This window comes from Haemorhous mexicanus, chromosome 3 (assembly GCF_027477595.1).
Source record: "Haemorhous mexicanus isolate bHaeMex1 chromosome 3, bHaeMex1.pri, whole genome shotgun sequence".
NCBI classification, from domain to species: domain Eukaryota; kingdom Metazoa; phylum Chordata; class Aves; order Passeriformes; family Fringillidae; genus Haemorhous; species Haemorhous mexicanus.
The window spans coordinates 56,200,029-56,219,376 of NC_082343.1; the positions used below are offsets into that span (position 1 = coordinate 56,200,029).

At 39.2% G+C, this 19,348-nt stretch overlaps 1 protein-coding gene across 6 annotated transcripts in view; it reads right to left on the reverse strand.

Moving 5' to 3' along the window:
• The window catches only part of ARID1B (AT-rich interaction domain 1B), a 326,525-nt gene that overhangs the window by 132,287 nt on the left and 174,890 nt on the right, over positions 1-19,348 (reverse strand). For 4 of the 6 annotated variants that reach the window (XM_059841924.1, XM_059841923.1, XM_059841927.1 and 1 more), the window contains exon 6: positions 11,565-11,606. The exons of the other annotated variants lie outside the window; for them this stretch is intronic. In XM_059841924.1, coding sequence (XP_059697907.1) covers positions 11,565-11,606 — 42 coding nt within the window. The remainder of the gene's footprint in view (positions 1-11,564; positions 11,607-19,348) is intronic. 6 annotated transcript variants of the gene reach the window in all.

The following is a 19,348-nucleotide window of genomic DNA, read 5'->3' on the forward strand; positions in this document are numbered from 1 at the left end:
AAAAAGAGCAAGTGCCATTATGGTCATTAATTTCAACACGGTACCAAAGGCCAGGGCTCTGAATAAAAGAAAAATTTGTAAATTTGGAAGAAGCAAGCATGAGAACAGGAATGCATTAAAAATCAGAATTAGGGCTGAGGGCGAACAAAGTGCCTTTTTGAATTTTCACTTCACTTACTGTTCTTCATATTTTTCCTCCCTTTAATTCTCAAAGATAGCTGTGTAATGCTGCCTACAATAGAAACTTGAATTTAATAGGCACGAAGCAGAAGGTGTGTAGCATTTTCCTCTGATCACAAGGAACAAGCACTTAGCTGTAAGAGATCCACAATGAGTCACTGCAGGGAGGAATCAAATGCATCACAGGTACATGCAAGCCTTTTTTATTATTATTCTACCAACTGAAAATGCATTATAACATACAGCCCTAGGAAAAAAAAAATCAATTTCAAACCACCTAGTCCTATAAAAATATATAATTTACCAATCATATATGCCTACATTTACACAGTTCAAGGAGAGCTAAGGCAGATGCAAGGCAGGAGGATGGAGCAGGAGATAGGTGGAGAGGGATGTCAACATTTTCTCTGTAAGCTTTTGTTGGTATTTATAAGTAAGATAATAATTCCAAGTTCAAATTGTCTCAGTACTAAAATGAGTAACTTACCATCAAGTTTCAAAAAGAAGCTAAAAGTTATTTTAGTATTTTAGACATTCTCTGAAAATAATATCATATTAACATTTTCTGATACTTTCACACCTCTTAAAACACTTCTTCAAAGTCAATCTGGAAGTAAAGTACCATAAAATTAATGGCTGGATTTTGCCACCCTTTTCCATTCTGAATATCATCATATTCCAGAGAGAAAGAACTTAGCTATAATCAACTAACCCTTAGCATAGTATTAACTTTTCTTCCCTCTTCCAGGATTCTGTGCAGCTTTAACAGGAAAGCAGAAAGCAGACACACTTGTGGAAGGAAATGAGGCATGCACCTTGACTATTCCTCAAAAGTGATTTCTGTAGTTTTTTTAAAAAATAAATGTATACATTTAACATAAATCAATAGCTGCTTTTATGTTGAAAATTTGTTGTTTTTCTTGAGGTCACTTATGAAATAGAACAGGACAGTCCAATTGTTCTATTTTCTCTTTCAACTTGTAAACAATGTGGTATTATCACCAGCTTTTTTAGCTTTTATTCTGGTCAACAAGGCGCTGCAGCCTGCCATGTAAAGCTGCACACCACATGGCACCATTCAACAGTATATCTAGGTCAGCTTGCATTTTTAATGTGCTCCATTAGCTTTCCCTTGCTCACTGTATCAAGTTTGAACTTCTCCTTCTCACTTTTCAAACCTCTCTATAACTAAGCCAGGCAACACACTGGATCCTTAAGAGTATTGTGATCACCTTCAATATTTGCTCCACCTGCAGTTCTAATCCTATTTCCTTAATTCCATGTTGTTTCCAAACCCAGCATCCCCCAGTTTCTCCTTCAGGATCCTTTTCCACAATACTGCTGGTAAAAAAAAGAAAAAAAAAAAAAAAAAAAAAAAAAAAAAGAGGTTACCTAAATAAAAAACCCCAATGCTTTACCCAGTGTAATTCCTTCCCTCAGTAGTATTTGGGGAATCTTAACAATTTTGACCTTGGCAGCATTCTGCACACACCATGGCTAAACAAACCTACAAGTTAATAAGCATATAAACAGCCTACATACCTACATTACTGTAAAGTTTTTGCAGAATCATATGTGCTATAATGGCATTTAGTTACTTCAATGCAACAAAAACCAGTTCCACATGATTCACTTCATTACTTTCCTTCATAAACAGCAGTTAACTCACTTCTTTAAATACATTTATTAATTTTTAAATTAGCATGTATTCTAACTGCTCTTCCCACTGATGATTTTAAGGTGTACATCCCTCCATTGGGGCACAGCCCTTGCCCAGGGACTGAAGTGGTAAAACCACCCTAGATATAGATTACATGTACGAGGCAATCAGTCCATCAGTTCTGACACAAGGAATAGCACTGTGAGGAAGTTTTGCAGAAGGCTCAGGGAGATTCAAACAGATCTTGATAAGTAGGGGGTGGAACTGGATGATGGAATGAAAACAGACAGCCACGTTAAATTGAATGGTACAAATAATGCTTATTTTGCTTCAGATTAAAATGGTAAGGCAAGAGACTGTAAATTCATCTGTTGTTTATTTCATGTTGTAGCAAGGATTTAGTAGTGAAATCATAAAACACGCAGAATGATTGTTACACTAGAAATCGGTCACAATAGTTCACATGTGAATAGTATAAAACAATGTAAAGCATTGCAACAGTATGAAAATCATGCCAAAATGATGTGTAATCTTGATCCTCCTATATAAAAAATATGAAAACACTGTATAATTAACTGTTCACCAAGAAAATCAAAGGAATGACCTAGAAAAACAAAATTTCCCAATGTCATCCTAATCTAATAAAATTATCTGTCAATATCCCAATTCATTAGAAAACCCTGTCTCACAGGAAGAAATTCTTAAAAAACAAACTGAAATAATTGAATCTTCAAAGTTAAAAAATTACGTCTTCTGTAAAAGAAATATATGTTCAGTAAAAAGCCCCAGATTCTGCATAATTGTCATTGTTTTTTCCTCTTGGAATCTGCAACACGTCAACAGCACTTTTCCCAGCAAAGCACCGCTCTGAATGATGATACACACCTGTCCTTGTCTCAGGGAAAAAAACAGGGGAAATGAAAACCTAAATCACATCTGTCTACCCAACAACTTTCTCATGCTCCTCTCTGCAACTCCTATTCTTCCAACCTAGCATTAGTTTTAACAAGCCAATTCTAAAATCAGGGGAAGAAGCCACGTAGCAGAAATCTGAACCTTTTCCATATCGGTTTTTCATGCCGCTTAAACAGTATGCTATTAAAAAAAAAGGTGAACACATTAACAGTAGCTTCATAAAAAAATAAATACTTGTGGGGTTTTTGTTGTTTTAAGTCCCAATCAGAACGGGAGCATGCTTTCTGTAGCAAAGTGGTGTTGGTTGCTGGAGGGCATGGTTCTGGTCCCACCAGTTGTACAATCAGGTAGAATTTACAGAAGAAAAAGAAATCTGGTCTAACTTGCTCACCTCATCAAGGAGGAACTGCAAACTATTTGCAAATATTCTGAACTGCTCTCTTCCCACCCCTAAACAAAGAGACCACCTGCCTCAACATTTATTTAAAATGTGCAGGTATTTACAAGCAAACTTTGTGTTCTGATAGTTAGATGACTTGGTAAATCTGATACTCCCTCCAAGTTCAAACCAGCAGTGTAAATCAAAGGGGCCACAGGGAACTGCAAAGGGCCCGCCTGATCCGGCAAGCATCACCCCCGTTTACATGTCAACAGGAGGTGGCTGAGCGAGGGAGGATGCTGAGCAGCACACCCAGCCAGACAGCTCAGGCACACCAGACTCGGCTGCCTGAGTGCACCCACCAGTTAAAATTTAATGAGTAACAGAAGGAAGACTGAAAAAATAAATTCTTTTTCTCTGGGAGAAACTTAAATTTCTGCAATGTAGCGACTGATGTTAAATGGTGGGTTCAAATCTTTGAGGAGATGCATATTCCCACCATGAAAGCAGTACCAAATTTTGCATTCTTCTGACATTCTATGAAGTTTGGAAAGGAAAAAACCATACTACAGACTGCCTCTTCATAAAAGCAGCAAGGGGAAATATGGATTGCTGCCGCTACTGCTGGTGCCACAAAAGCTGGATGGTTCAATGCTGCAGCAGTTCATTTGAATATAGTGGCAATCTAAATGGGCATAGGACCACCCAAAGAGGGATACTCATCAATCAGAAAAGCAAACTTAGTTGCCAAGCCTTTATTGTGAGGGTCGTGAAGCACTGGAACAAATTGCCCAGACTATGGATACCCCGTTCCTAGAGGTGTTCAAGGCCAGCTTGGATGGAGCTCTGAGCAACCTCATGTAATTGAAAGGTGTTCCTGTCCATGACAGAAGGGTTGAAACTAGATGATCTTTAAAGTTCCTTCCAACCCAAACCATGATTCTTACTTACAGACATGATTCTTACAGACATCACTTGAGCAGACAGTTGCTTTGAATTGCATATGCATCTTCTGAAACCTCCACACTGGTACTCTCAGAAAGGCAATGGGAGCTTTACATTCATATCAAAATCCAAAATATGGCCACATTCACACCTTGATAACCTAAACCAGGCAGTGCTGGAGAGGAAGGCTGCTCATCACATTTATGTATGTCCAAAATAAAGATGATGTAGGAAGAAAGACAGCAGTTTACATTTTCTTAGCACTAAATCCCAGCTGGTTGCAGGGCACGGGGCCAACCACAGGCCAACAATGTTCAAGGGTGCTGAGGAAGGCACGTTTACCATCTGTCCTCACTCCAGCTTGCCACAGAGTGCTTGGGAGCTTTGTAAAATAAATGTTACCACATACCCATGTAAACTGCCTAAGCCTAACCCTGAGGCCATCAGTATTTATTCTGCAAGCACCATGAGATGCTTCATGATGAAAAGGAACATTAAACATGTATTTATGTATTTATGGCTAGCTTGGATCACTGGCAGAAAAAAGGAAATATCCAAGAAAGCCTGACATGCTGTACATACACAGGGACATTGTCACAGGAGACAGGTCCTCCCAAAAGCCTCATCTTGCCTTGTCTTTCCAGAGACTACAAGAGTGTGGGCATAGGGCACAAGGAGGAGAGAACCAACTCTTATTATGATCTTGACTTTCTGACAAGTGGGGCTTCTCAGCTAACATAGCTTTTTTTCTCCTATTCTGTGTAGCATTTTGTCTTTTCTTCTTTATGCAGGATTGTTATGGAATTGTCCAGACCCACCTCCACAGCACAAGGAGGCATCACAATCTCCAGGAAGCCTGCACTTTTTTCCATCCTCCCAGAGAGCTTTAAAATCTTCTCCATATGGGAAGTGAGACAAAGTTCCACAAGTGGTTGTTGTTTGGAATCACCCTCCATATTCAGGGTGGTTAGATACACTCCTCTACTGCCTGCAGCTCTCAGGACAAAGCTGGACCACAATTAGGACTGTATGATGGATGGAAATGAACTTACGGCCATAAATCTCTTGGTGTACCTCCTAATTTGTATAAAACTAATTTGGAAAAAAAAAAACAAACCACAAACCACAGAGGTATTTATTGAGACTAAACTTACCAGACATTAAGAACTATTGATTATGGAGATGAAATTTGTAAAACATGATCACAATTTCTTGGTTTTATGTTTACTTGGACTGTCACAAATAGCATAGCAGGGATATGCACAGGTTGCTCAGAAAAAAAACTGTTCAAGTCACTGCTACTCAGTCATAAGTACTTTAAAACACTTTGATACATCTGTAAGGGGTCCCTAAGAATATAAAATGAGCACCTTGTTCCCTGCTATAATGCCATTCTCTACTCTTGGAAAACACCCAGCACGGAGGGCACTCAGGAGACTTCAGCAACCTCAAAACACAACTTTAACAATGAGTCAAAGAAAAGAGGTTGGAAAATCCTGTTAGTCATTTGAACACCTCAGGTGAAACAAGTCCACAAAGAAATGAAAAACAGAACTGGGGAAACTTGCAATCCTAAATCTCCTAGGAGTAGCAAAACAGAATTTACTGGAGGTTAATATGAGTATCTATTTTTTCTAAGCTAAAACAAACCCAAAAACTTATTTGCAACTCCCAGGTTCCTATTCAAGTCAACAGTGCAAAGACAGATGTAAATGAGAACTCATTTTTCTATATTTTCCCATATACTAAGCACACACAGACAATCCAAGTGTCAACACATCAAGACAGAGATAATTCTGACCCTTGAAAACATTCTCTTCTGAAAAGGATTAATTGGCTTTAAAACAATTTAATTTGGCTTTGAAGATGCAACTGTTATTAGCAACCACCAGATGGCAGGAGCAAGGGCTGCTTACAGTCTTCAACAAAAGAAAGCTGTCTTAAATAAGACAAGCATTAGAACATTTTTATGTCTACTTTTTCTTCTCTTTCAATTGGTTATTTTCTTTTTCTTTCTGAGAAGTATTATTTTATTGCAATCAAACTAATACATAAAAAAAATAAAGAAAAACCTCTCTTGAGAACATCTCTCTCAATTTTATCTCATGCCATCTCCATTTCATAGCTCAAGGGTTCTGTTACAGATATTGCAAGAACAACAGTTTCTTTCTAGGTTTGCACAGTCATAACTCATAGTCAGCCACCAAATGTATTCCCTTTGATGTCCTATGCTTCAAACCAGGAAGCTGACACATAGCTACACTGCGTAGCTCAATTTACCCTTGGGATTTGAACTTCTGCTATTGGGGATATGAAAATAAGTAGACTACAAAAGATGCACCATGATGTGCTGATTGTTGCAATAATGCAGCATCTACAAGGTGGAGGAAAGCAAAACCCCTCCCTTAAAAGTATGAACCTCCTCACTCTGCCCAACACTCCCCCACCAAAGCAACCCAAAAGACACCTTAATAAACTCGAGTAAAAGTAGTATGTTTGAGAGGAAAAATATTTTAGTCCTGAGCACATATGATTCTTAAAACATGTATCCTGTATCAGAGAAAGAACACTTTAAAAATGCAATCCAGCAGCACATACTTTAAAAGACTTAGGAATAGACTCTCTAAACAACTTCCAGAGTTACTAAATTATGGAGACAAGGTCATCACTTTATGTTGTGTCATAAAACAAAAAATACTGCGAGTTCCACGAACAGTGCTGGAAGCTCCACCATACAGACACATCCACATCAGAAATACCACCCTTGCTGTATTTCTTTGATAGAGCTGTCTCTCCATTATGCTGATTTCTCGATCAAAGAGAAAGCTTTACTCCTGTATTTGTCTTCCGCAAAGGAAACATAAAATCACTCCTACAGCTAACACATCCATCGGGAATGAGGTTCTTTTTCCTCAACCCCAGCAGTACACAGTCCCAGAAAAGAACAGGTGAAGCTCGCTCCTGCTTCAAACCAGCGTGAGATGCAGTTGTGTGGTTAATTCTGCCTCTGTACATTAGCAAACATGCCACTTGCAAAATATGAAAGGCTTTCTTCCCCGCCCCATTTTTAAATGACACCTGCAAATCACTAATCCAGTTGCCATTTATTTCCATATGTCAAATTACAATCTTAACTTGTGCAAAGCAACATAATAGTAATGATTAAGCCAATTACATCACAACACAGCTTAAAACGACACACAATGGAAGGATTAAAGCTCGCTACCAAATAAGAGAGTCCTGTTCTTGGTGGAGCTCCCCCACTGTGGGAACAGAAGTGTCTCTTTTCCTGTTGCACAAACTTGTGAGCCTTCTGACATGTAGCTGCTGGACTGCCATTAACAAACTTATTTATATTAATGCAGCACTAAGCTGGGATCACTGCACCTCGGCATTAGCTGCGGAGGGCGGGCTCTGTGGCCAGCGCTGCCAACAGGGCTGATGGCACTCCACAGGTCCACAGACAGGTTGGGACACGTGCACGAGGTGATCTCACCAGGCTTAACTGAATGAAGCCTCCCCTAACCTACGCTATTTGGGTCAGGCAGATGCTGACAGTAAAAGCTTTAGGGAAAGGGAGGGAGAGCAAACCGAGAGCAGATATTTTAAAAGTCAGGCACCCTGTTCTCTAGAAAGGGCCAGACACCATTTGCAACCTGTATGAAGTGTGTGCTACTGCATATGACACCATAATTCCAACTGATGCCAATATGCAGCTCCTACAACAATAAAATGTGGGTTAAATCTTTACATAATAACCAACCTTTCAGATTAAGATTTTCAATTCTACCTCAGGGATAAAAAGGTTCTAATGGAAATTGAGCATCTGAATCTCTTAGGAGGATTTAAAAAACTCACACACTCCTATTTTTATTTGTTCATTGCCTTGGTCTTTAAATGAGCATTATTCAAAATGGTTAAACATTTTACCTTTTACTTCTGCCCTGGGCACCTTATTTTTTTTTTCCTCTTTCTCTTTCACATCTTTGTATTCCTCCTATTTTCTCTGCCATCTGCAAACACTGGTCCCATCTGCTAAAATACGACTTCCTACTCAGCTAAAATAAACACAAAATAAATTGGTACTGTTAGTATTTTACACATCATCATTAGGCTTTAGTAAGATTAATGGGACTCAAACAGTTTCCAGCTTGGAAATACATTCCTGTGTGTTGACTGCAGACTTGGGCAGATATCACTCCATCTATAAAGTAAGAGTTCACTCTTATTCAACCTTACTTTCTTGGCAACTATGGTTTTAAAGGAACTTATTACATACGTAAGTTTATCCTCATCAGAATTTGAACAAACCAGGCATAACTGTTAAGCCTGTCCCAGATCACCTATCAGCTGTTCATGATTTGCTGCGTGGTCATTCCCCCTACACCTCTCCATGCATAACCACACATATATCACAACCCTTCTACATATTGAAACCAAAGAATCAGTCAAAAGCTGGAAGATTTTTTTTCTTTAAAAACAAACATGCATTCAAGCACACACACAAATAAATGTGTAAATAAACTGAACACCATGCATACCAACTTTGAAAGAGCTATTACAGCACACCAACAGCTTCCTCCTGTAAAATTAGTTGCACAGAAAGCTGAATGGGTTTACTTCCTTTTATTCAACCAAACGAAAGCTTTGGACAGCAATGCAATCAAATCTGTACATATTTATACTTATCAAACAACAACTTTTTTTAAAAACTGATTGAAAATGTGCTTAGATTTTTATGGCCTTTTAAACAGCACTGGTGTGACCTATGCACAAAATTAAAACAAGAAGTTCATATTAAATGTAATTTTTACTCTAATAAATGCCTCATGTCCTACATTTGTTTGGGGAAGACTGTTTACATATTAATAAGTTGAGGATGAGGAAACATTTTTACGGACTGCTATTAATGGTTTGCAATTTGCACCTGCTCCGTGCTTAAGGAGTAAAGACAGGATTTGGTACTTCAAGGTGCCTTTTCCCTGGGTATTTTGAGAGTTTGACACAATTTCTTTTGTTTTCACTTTATTTTCTAAAATAAGAATTATTTTGTCTAAATCAATATGCATAACTTGTATCAAAAGCATCCTGTAGCTGATTTCTACAAACACTTATGAGGATGATGATCATCATCCAAGACTCAGCCATTCAAGGGGCACACTACATCAGCCAGATCTTCACTTTGCCAAGGATAACTACAGTGAAGCTGAACAATGCTCTGATGCCTCATTCAGAACCTTTTCCTGGGAAACAGCCCCATTTGCTGCCAGTATGCATATTTACCATGAGACTGAGATCACGGAGAATTTAAGAATAACAAATGACATTGTACATTCTTTTAGTAGTCTCCAAATATCCTTTTTTAAAAGACACTATTCTTGTATGTATCTACAGGCAACACAGCCTGTCAACAGCCTTAAACTAAGTGGCATCTAAGGACAGGTGGAATGGATGCAATCAAAAGAAGAGTCATCCCCTGCAGCAAACTGTGCTTCTGCTCCTGCATACAGAGGGGCCCTACAATGTTTCAAGCTGAGACATATTCTACACCCAAACCCAAAAAAGATAGCTCCCCTCAACAGTCTACAATAGCCCTGGAGGAAAATTCAGGCTAAAAGCCGGTACCAAGGAAATCACTGCATGGTGCAAATTTTTAACCTTACATCCTTCTCAACTGTTAGGTGGCCAACTGTGTTATCATATCAACTTATTTCCTAATTTATAAAATGAACTATTTTTCATTTTAAAAATTTTGATTATACACATTCTCTGTTGGCACACAAACTCATCTGTTAATGTAACAGAGACATTGGCATTTATTTGTCATTGAGACAGACAGTAAGGAAAGCATCTCAAGGGAGAGAAGGGAAGAAAGTGCTTTTGCAGCACCTCCAAATAGACAGCAAAAATAAATTCTGGGATTAACAAGTTTTGGATGATACATTTAGCTTTCTCTTTGACTGATAAAAAGTACATAACACTCCTAGACATAGATAGTTCACTATAACATAAAGCTACTATTAGAGTTTAAAAGATGCTGATGGTTCTGAAGACGAATCTTAGGAAAAAAGATGCTGGATACTCTGGACATTGATGGTCAGAGCTGGCAACAAACTGAATTCAGTTCTGCAAAACAGAAGCTTAGCAACAGAAAACTCTTAAAAGTTTTTGTAATAAAAAGGAGTTTCGAAGGATGTCCATCAGGATGACAAGACATAAAAACACCTTGTAAATCTAGCCATGAAAAAAACTCAAAAGCCTCCTCCACAGTGCTTTTTTTTAGCTCTGAGTGTGATTGGCGAAAATAATCATCAGTAATATTTCTTTTTACCCACCTAGTCTGAAGGATTATGGAGATGAGCTCACAAGAGCTGACCCTCCAGGTTTATTAAATATTCAATGAATATTCTGTATGCTTGCTGGGTATTAAATAAAAATCAGAAAATACTGCAGACTACCATACATTATATACTTCAAATAATACCAGAGTAGCTCTGTTTGTTTTCTAATAATTTATTGAAATCACTTTATCACATATCAACATAAAAATGTACAATATAGACACAATGTAAATTCTGGCATCATGAATATTTACGTACTTTAAAAGCTTTTTTTTTTCCTTCTGGTTAATTTTGCTTATTGTGTTCCAAATAGACCTGGAGAACTTATTTAATATTTTCTTGCTTTTCTTTTTTACCTTAATAGTAACAGCACTGCTATTTTTCCACCTGCAGTAGCATCACAGCATATGGGCCTTCAGCAGCAGGAAACTCTTCACCATCATGATTTAGCCTACTGTTCCTACAATCTCCATTTTCCCTTCCCCATCCACTCTTCCTGGCTAAATGGTTATAGCCTACACACAATCTGCCCTGATTAAAATCATCTGCTATTAGTGCTCAGTTAAAACAGTGGTCATCACCACAATGCTCACTGGCCAAAGAAAATGGAGCACCAGGTAGGACACAGCCCATCTATGTAGCTGGGCAGGTCTGAAGTCATCTCTCCAACACACACTATTGCCGCCACACGCTGATCTACAATTGAACACAGGGTGATGCAGCCGTTCAATGCACTACTTTCTACTCGAGATGCTCTATGAAAAAGGGCCCGAACAAAGTGGCTTACTCAGCAGACTGCCAAGCAGACAACAAGTACAATTTCTGAGTTGCAAATCTATGGAACAAGAATAAATTCAGCGTTTGGGCAAGTCCAATCTTAAAAATTACTGCTAAGCTGACCTTACATGGGTCCACGTGGCTTTCTGCAAGTAAAACTTGCTCAGAGGTTTTATACCAAGAAAAGGGTTAAGACAGCTTGTGTGCCATTTTCAGATTATCACACACAAGGGGAAGTTTCTGAACTGATGGATGCAAGTCACAGGACCCTCAATTCTCAGGTTGAAAATTGTCATTTTCTGTGGCATCACATCCAACAACTCATCTTGTCGGGACCTATATAACAAAACTGCACCAAACTACACACCTTGTGTCCAAATGTAGCATCCTCGGAGGCCAAGACTTCAACCTGAAATTATAAGGAAAAAGATAATTTCAAATTTAGCCACCACCAAGAACCTCTCTCTCCTGAGCACACCACCACAGTTCAGGTAAAGAACTGATCTGTAAATGAAGGTGCCAGTCTGGATCAACCCTAGGAAACCTGCACATGATAGGATGTGCAAAACTAACAGCTGACAATATAAATCCTCAAGTGAGTAAACTTGGAGAGCATCCCTTACAACACAAACAAGGTTTCTCCACCTGAATGACATAAAGAGCACCTGCCAGTGTCCCAGAATTTACTGTACTACAGCTGAAACATTTTTCTCCATACAGAATTTTGACTACACCAAAAAGCTGCCTGAGCACAATCAGAATGATCTGCCATGGTAAGTCCCGGCAAAAAAAAAAAAGAAGCTGGAAACCCCTGACCTCTTCCCCTCTTGTTACCTTCTAAGCAGGCTGGATATTTCTGCACCAGCACCAAGTGGAACAGCAACAAGGGGAAACTCTGCAGCCAAGGTCTTGGTTGCAGGCTCCTGTCCTGTCTTGCACTAGAGAACTGTTTGAAAACTAGAATTCAGGGAACACAAGCTCCCCAGGCAAAGGCTGAGACCAACTGGCTGAGAGATACAGTGAGTGTTTGAAAGACTGAGAAACACAAGCCGTCAGGCCATCGAGGGGTGCTCCAGATCAAAGCCCTTGCTTTGGCCATACACTGGTTACCACACTGGTGGCAAAGCCCTTGCTGGTGGCCACACACCGCCCAGCTCTAGAGTTGATACACGCTACACTGCGACAACAGGAACAGATGTAGGAAAGCAGGCACACCAATTTTTCATTAGACTCCTTAAAAATGCTTCACACTTCGGCACCTTTCACCTGAGAATCTCGGTCTTTTATGAATTCTAATTAATTAAGCTTCCCAATACAGCAGTGAAGTCAGAAATGTCATCATCCCAATATAGAGGGAGAAGAGAGAGGCAGAAAGAGATTGAATAAATTTTTAGCAGTTATGTGCCAAGCCAGGGACACACTCATGGAAAGAATCCCAGATCTCTCCTCTCAGGCTCACAGTTTAACAACTAGGAAATTCTCTGTTTCTCTGATTTACATCGTATTTAGAATGCCTACTGCTGAATTATAATTTATACAACTAGTATAACTAATGTATCTAATCTCCAGTTTAACTTAAGAAGAGTGAAGGATTTAAAGCGAATCAAAGGGAAAAAATGAATGTGAAGTTTCACCCTGAAGCATGTTATAATGCCAGAGTTATAAACCCCTGAACAAGAGGGTTTATAATGGAAAGGCTGATAAACTAACAATGATGGCAGCACTTAAATATATTTATGTCATGATCTAGCAACATATGGTATTTCTTCATCTCTAAATTAAAAAAGGGAGGAGGAAAAAAAAGTGGGAGGGAGATAAAGCATTCCTAGGAACTAGGCATAAATGAAGAAAATGAACCTGGAGTTACCCAGTTGTGACCTGTCCAGCTAATTAGGAATGACAGTAAGAAGGTACAAAAAAGCATCTCGTTCAATAGGAGGTAGGGAAAAAAATCCAAGTAAATAAAATCAATCTGAAATGATATGATACATATTAGCTCCTTATATTAAGCTTCTAATCCTTTAGGCACTTTATAAATATTAAACAATCAGTCCTGGTGAGACTGATAAATATCCATAATATATTTTACAGATGAAGAAACAGACAGAGGGTTAAGTGACTTGCCCAGGGCCAAAAAGAATAATCAGCCATTGGATTGGAAATAACTGTATGACTACTTGTCACAATACAGTGCCCTGCTCAGACACTCAGGTGGCTTCTGAAAAAAGTTATTCCATTACCAGAAGCATCTTGGTTAGGGTTAATGTGGTACGCATCTGAAGTGTGAATGCTCATTTTCACTAGGCTTACTGTTTTGGTACAGCATGCGGTTACCACCACTAGATAGACCCTAAAAACTTTTTCAAACTTACTCAGTTTTCTCCATCCAGTATTATGTAGTCATATATCCCAGATGCTATCTCCAGTCCCATCAATTGTAGAATCACAAAGGTTGGAAAAGAGCTCCAAGATCATCAAGTCCAACCTTTGATGGAACACAACCTTATCAACCAGACCATAGTACCAAGTGCCAGTTGTTTCTTGAAGACTTCCAGGAATAGTGATTCCACCAGCACCCTGAGCAGCCCATTCCAATACCTGACCACCCTTTCAGTGCAGAAATTCTTCATGAAGTCCAACTTGAACGTCCTGTGGCAGAGCTTGAGGCTACATCCTTCTGTTCCGTCCCACTTGCTGCCTGGGAGAAGAGGCTGACCCCCACCTGGGTACAACCTCAGTTGTTCTACCTTTCAGGTAGTTGCAGAGAGTGGATGCTTATTACTGTGGTACATTTCTATTGTGGAGATTCATTAGGGAAAAAATGGAGCCATCTTTGTGCCACAGGGTCCTTCTCTGACTTCCTCCTTGAATCCATCAGAGATGCCTTGCCAGCCCCAGTCCATGTATCTCCTTTCCCTGCTGTCCTTTCCTCCTCCCTCTCCTTCCCAAGGGTCCCAGCTGGATGGACAGCTCCTGTCCAGGGCTGCCTGTCCCCTGCCCCACAGAAGCATGACATGGATGGGATGGCATGGAAACCCTGCACCAACCCAGCACAGACCAGGAAGGGTTTTGGTTTGGCCTCTGCACTGCACTGCACCTGCAGAGAGGCCACCTCACATGCCAGGACCCCCACTGCAGAGCACAGGCATATCGTCAGCACGTGGGCTCTGCTGAGGAAGCTCCTGCTCAGGGCCAAGAGAATGCTCACAACTGCCACAGCTTCAAAACACATTAATTAACACAATGACCAACACATGTGCAAAACTCAGTCGTAGTTTCACCAAGAAACTGAGAGGAAGAATAAACTGTGACATCAAAGTAAAACAGACACTTAAGCTAGTTTAACATACTCTTTAGTCTCTTTCACAGATAGAAATATTTTCTTTTATGCTTAGAAACATAAGGCTCACAAAGACAGTAAAATGGTTTGGAGTGAAGACAGATAACAATTCTAATTAAGAATGTTATTGAACAGGTCTGATAAAGCCGCTTCTACTTTTCCAAGAATGATCACCCCACTTCTGTGATAATAATTATCCTCACCTTGCAGATGATACAATGAAACATTCTCTGTATTCTTTGTTACTACTGTGTTTAACAGTGCACTAGTGCCTTAGTCCTTTCATTTGGATTTTCACCTCCTTCTATAAAGGACAGTTAAACTAAGTAAGAGACAAGTAAGTGCTGACACTGTAACATACACAACATAAAGGGCTAAAACAAGATGTGGGACTAGATGAGGTTTTCCTCATGCTGAGCTTCCAAAAAACCCACAAAAACAAAATTAAACAAAACAAAAAAAACCCCACCAAAACAAAAACAACCAACACAAAACAAAACAAAACAAAAAAAAACAAACAAAAAAAAAAAAAAAAACAAAAAACCAAAATGCATTACAACCTAGGCTGAGTGGACCCCCCTCTAGCGGGAAGGCTCGTGTACTTCAATCAGCACCCACACCACCTCAGCAAAAGAGAACATTACCTTAAGAATCAGGCAAGCGCCATCTTTCTCTTAATTGCTTTCAGAATATATCCCTTCCATTCCAATACATAAAAAAATAAACAAGACATTCATTATTGCTTTAAGATAATCTGATGTTAATTAAGAACTTCCCATTATATACCTATTTGTGGCAGCGAAACATTTTTTAGTTGACTGTTCTGAGTGTGTACACATGTAAATATCTTGGGTAGGTGGAGTGTTTTTCTTTTACAGTGAAAAATTCACTGCATGACTAAAAAATGCAGACTTGATTCTTAAATGAAGCACTGTTGATTTCATGCACATATTTATGTGTGTATCAGATACAGCAGCTTTCCCCTAGGCACTGCCCTGAATCTTTGCTCCAGTCTACACTTCCCGCTCCTTCAAAATACAGTGCTACAGTTGAATGCTGTTTGCCCCCTATTTAATTTCTATGTAAAAGCAATTTTTGGTCACTGTTCTTTGGTCAGTTTTTTCCCAGATTATCTAAAGAACGAAACAGCCTTTTTGCTTCTAATTGCACAGTATCCTGCAATTCAGGGCTAGAAGGCTATTGCAAGTGGTAAGGGGTAAATGAAGGGGTAGTATTCTAGGGAGTGTATGTATCAACCATACACTGTGGATCAATTACACAAGACACAATTAGTGGTTCAAACAGGAGTATCCCACAGCTGAAGCATGCCTCTCATGCCTGGGCAGCTGACCCTTCCTACAGCCTGCTCCCCACTGCTGCCCTCAGTCTGAGCGCAGCCTTCTGCGGCTGCCCATGATGGGGTCCAGAAACCTCCCCAGTGCCTGACAAGGTGAACTTCCCGTCTCCCTGCACAACTTACATGGACTCTGAAAACGGACAGCTATGGCCCAGACCACTACTGCTTATGTAGTATTCTATGATTAAATGGTCGAATAGAACAGCATTTAGTATTTTTTTGTAAGATGAAAGAATTCAGAAACATCATGTCAGCTAGAAGGACCTAATGAGTAACATGTGGAGTACCCTGAAACAAGATGGGGTGTAGCCTTGAGTCTCTTTTTGTCAGAAGTAATGAAACTTTGTCAGTAGTTCTATTTTGCTTCTCAATAAATGACTCACACAGATCCAGTTCAACAAAGAATATTGCATCGTGACCAAGAGACTTACAGTAAATTACACACAGTCATTTTTACCTCCCTGTCAAAGAGAAAAGGAGTTGAAACATAGATAGAACCCTTGAGGCGCAATGCTGAACATGGCTTTTCTGGAACAAAGTTGTACAACCTAGTGATCAGATGACACAAAGAATATAATAATTTGTTCTTCTTCAAAGCCATATTCTGCATTGGTTCAGTCCTCAGCTCAGCCCAAGACCTTCTTGGCTCATCAAGACATTGTTTGAGATAGGATTAGGTGAAACTAAGCAAGAGTCATGAGAAGTGGAAACTATTAAGAGGAGGAATTACAGCCACACTTAATGCCCAGACTGTTATCAAAAAAAATGGAATATGAAATACCAAGTACGCAAGGACAAAATAACTAACTCACAAAAGAGAGGGGTTAAAAAAGCCCTCTCCATTTGAAGGAATCTGAAAATAAGCATTAATAATAATTTCTGATGCATGCTGATTCCCATGTAAAACCCTGTTAACATTCATGCTGAGAAGGATCATCGATCTACATTTAACTACCCAGGCAAAAACTTCCAATACAGCACACACTTAATGCTGCTTTGAGACTTGGGCTGGAGCTCCTCGGAGTTCACCCAATGGAGCCACTATTTGCAGCTGGCAGGTGAGGGGGTTACAGCTATTCTGGCAAGGGATGCAGTAGAATGGAGCAGCTCTGATCAAGACAAAATATTTTATATGGGCACTTACAGTTTCTGTGGTTCACACATGAGAATTTGCCCAGCTGGCTGCAAATTTTATAGGCTTTCTATTGTCATTTGTTTGACATTATTATTCTAGGAAAATTATAGCACAGGGCTCCTCTGATACCTAGAGGGTTTTCACCAACTGCCTGCTTACTAAAAAGGCATGCCTCTGGCTTTTCTAAAATATGCTCAAAACAAAACAAATATGTAAGTCAATACTTGCATTTTGCAATACTTTTGTTTTCTCTGTTCAGTAATGATCAATCAGTTTAGAAAGAACTCTTTTCCCTGTGATAACAAAATCTAAAAAGAATGAGGAAAGACAGGTGCATCCTCTTGAATTACTACTACCAAATCACCTTCTTGCTGTTGGGGAGCACTACTTGCTCAATCATGCCAAGAAAAAAAACACATCAGAGTGTCCAATTCAAACTGCGTGGTTTTGTACCCATTTTGCCCTTATGCAAAGGGGGATGACTTGGTGGTGACTTTTTCCACTCCTGGTGAGGGAGAGGCTCTGTAGTTCCAAGACCTCAGCGGGTCTCATTAGCTCAGGTGCAGAGCAATGCAAACATACCTCCAATTACTATTTTCACTTACCAATCTTGCTCAGCTGCTTATAGAAAATAGCCTGGATAGCACGGAACACGGAGGATGCTGTAGTGCTTGGTGCACATACACCCTCACAATCCTTTTCTAGCGTAGATTTTCAGGTTTTAAGGTTTTCCCATCACCCCACCCACCCATACACCGCCAGTTCTGAACACATCTTTTAAATGAAGGTGATAGGAAGTTAATCCAGTTTTCATTTTTCAAAATCCTTAGTTTATTTTAAAGATGAATATGGCTATAGTCATTAATATCTTTATGAAATTCAGTTTAACTAGCTTTAACATCTCTTCCCTTTGCCATCCTTTTCAAGGAATTAAGATTCAGTAATTGTGGAAAATAATTGTCCTTCTCGTTTGAGCAGAGACAAACCTATGTGAGCCACACTAGTTTCTGGCAGTTTTCAAGGATTTACTGAGGGTGTACACAGCTTTAAATGCACACTGAACTATGACAATAAACTTTGGTAACTGCAACAACCCTTCCTTCCCTTTTTCCTCTGTTACCTGCCAAGAATTTTATTTATTTTTAATTGCAATCATGCATATACTTCAGGCTAGGTTTCAGATCTGTAGCAAGTGACTATTGGGCATGTTCCCTGGGCAATCCTTGAATAAATACACCAAAGACACACCTTTGTTATGACCCTGAGTCTATGCCTGAAATAAAGGTGTGATAGTCACATAGTATAAATCTCATGAACTAAGGATATATCAGCTGAAATTTCTTCACTTTCTATCCAAAGGCTGTTGAGACTACTTTCTCAGACCTTTCAGTTAAGTAAATGCTATCGCCTCACAGTTTGACCTGTGTAAAAACTGGAAACCATGTGACCCAGTTCATGGTAATTATTCCTTAAATCTGGCATCCCCTTTTTATTAGACTTTCTCTTTCATTTATTGCTTCTTCTTTGTAGTATCAGTCATTTATCTCTTAGCTCACTGGGTCTAGCAATAAAAAAGATCAACGTTCTAATTTTGAAGCCACAACTTTTAGGTCGAAAAATACAAAATAAGTAACAAAATGATCCCTCTTTAAATGATAGAGTAACTTTGTGTGCTACTTTGTGTTAAAAAGGTTTGAAAAGATGTTTCAAGAAACTATTCTGCAGTTCAAATTGCTTATTAATTCTCCTCATTCTCCTTATTAGCATGTACAGACAACACAGTGGCTCAAGGACACAGCTCACTAAAGCAGCTCTGTTCTTGGTCAGCCATTGTTTGAGATAAAACACAATGATGCATCATATTCTTAAAACCTGGTTGGTGGAACAGACCTGTCCTGCTCATATTTTTTAAGTTTTTCTTAAATGTCAGTGCTTTCTTTTGGGGAAGCTGATTTACAACAACTAAAAAAAAAAAGAAAAAAATAAAAATCATTCACATCTTCAGCATTGAGTCCAACATACATTTCTGGATTTGCTATTGACCGACCTGCTGGTTTAGCGTCCCTTCGCAAATATTTTGCAAAATCCTGAGAACAAGGTCAAGAGAAGAAAATATTAGTTAACTAAAAGTAATAACAATCAGCCTCGTGAGATATAATACTTACAAAAGAATTAGACATATCAGGAGTACCTCAGGAGAACAAAAATTGTGTGCTATGGGGCAATTTCTGTAAAGTCAAGAAGACAGAAAAGTACAAAAATATTTAGGTTTGCACCAGGAAACAAACATTACAATTCGCAGAGAAACGGACATTTGAG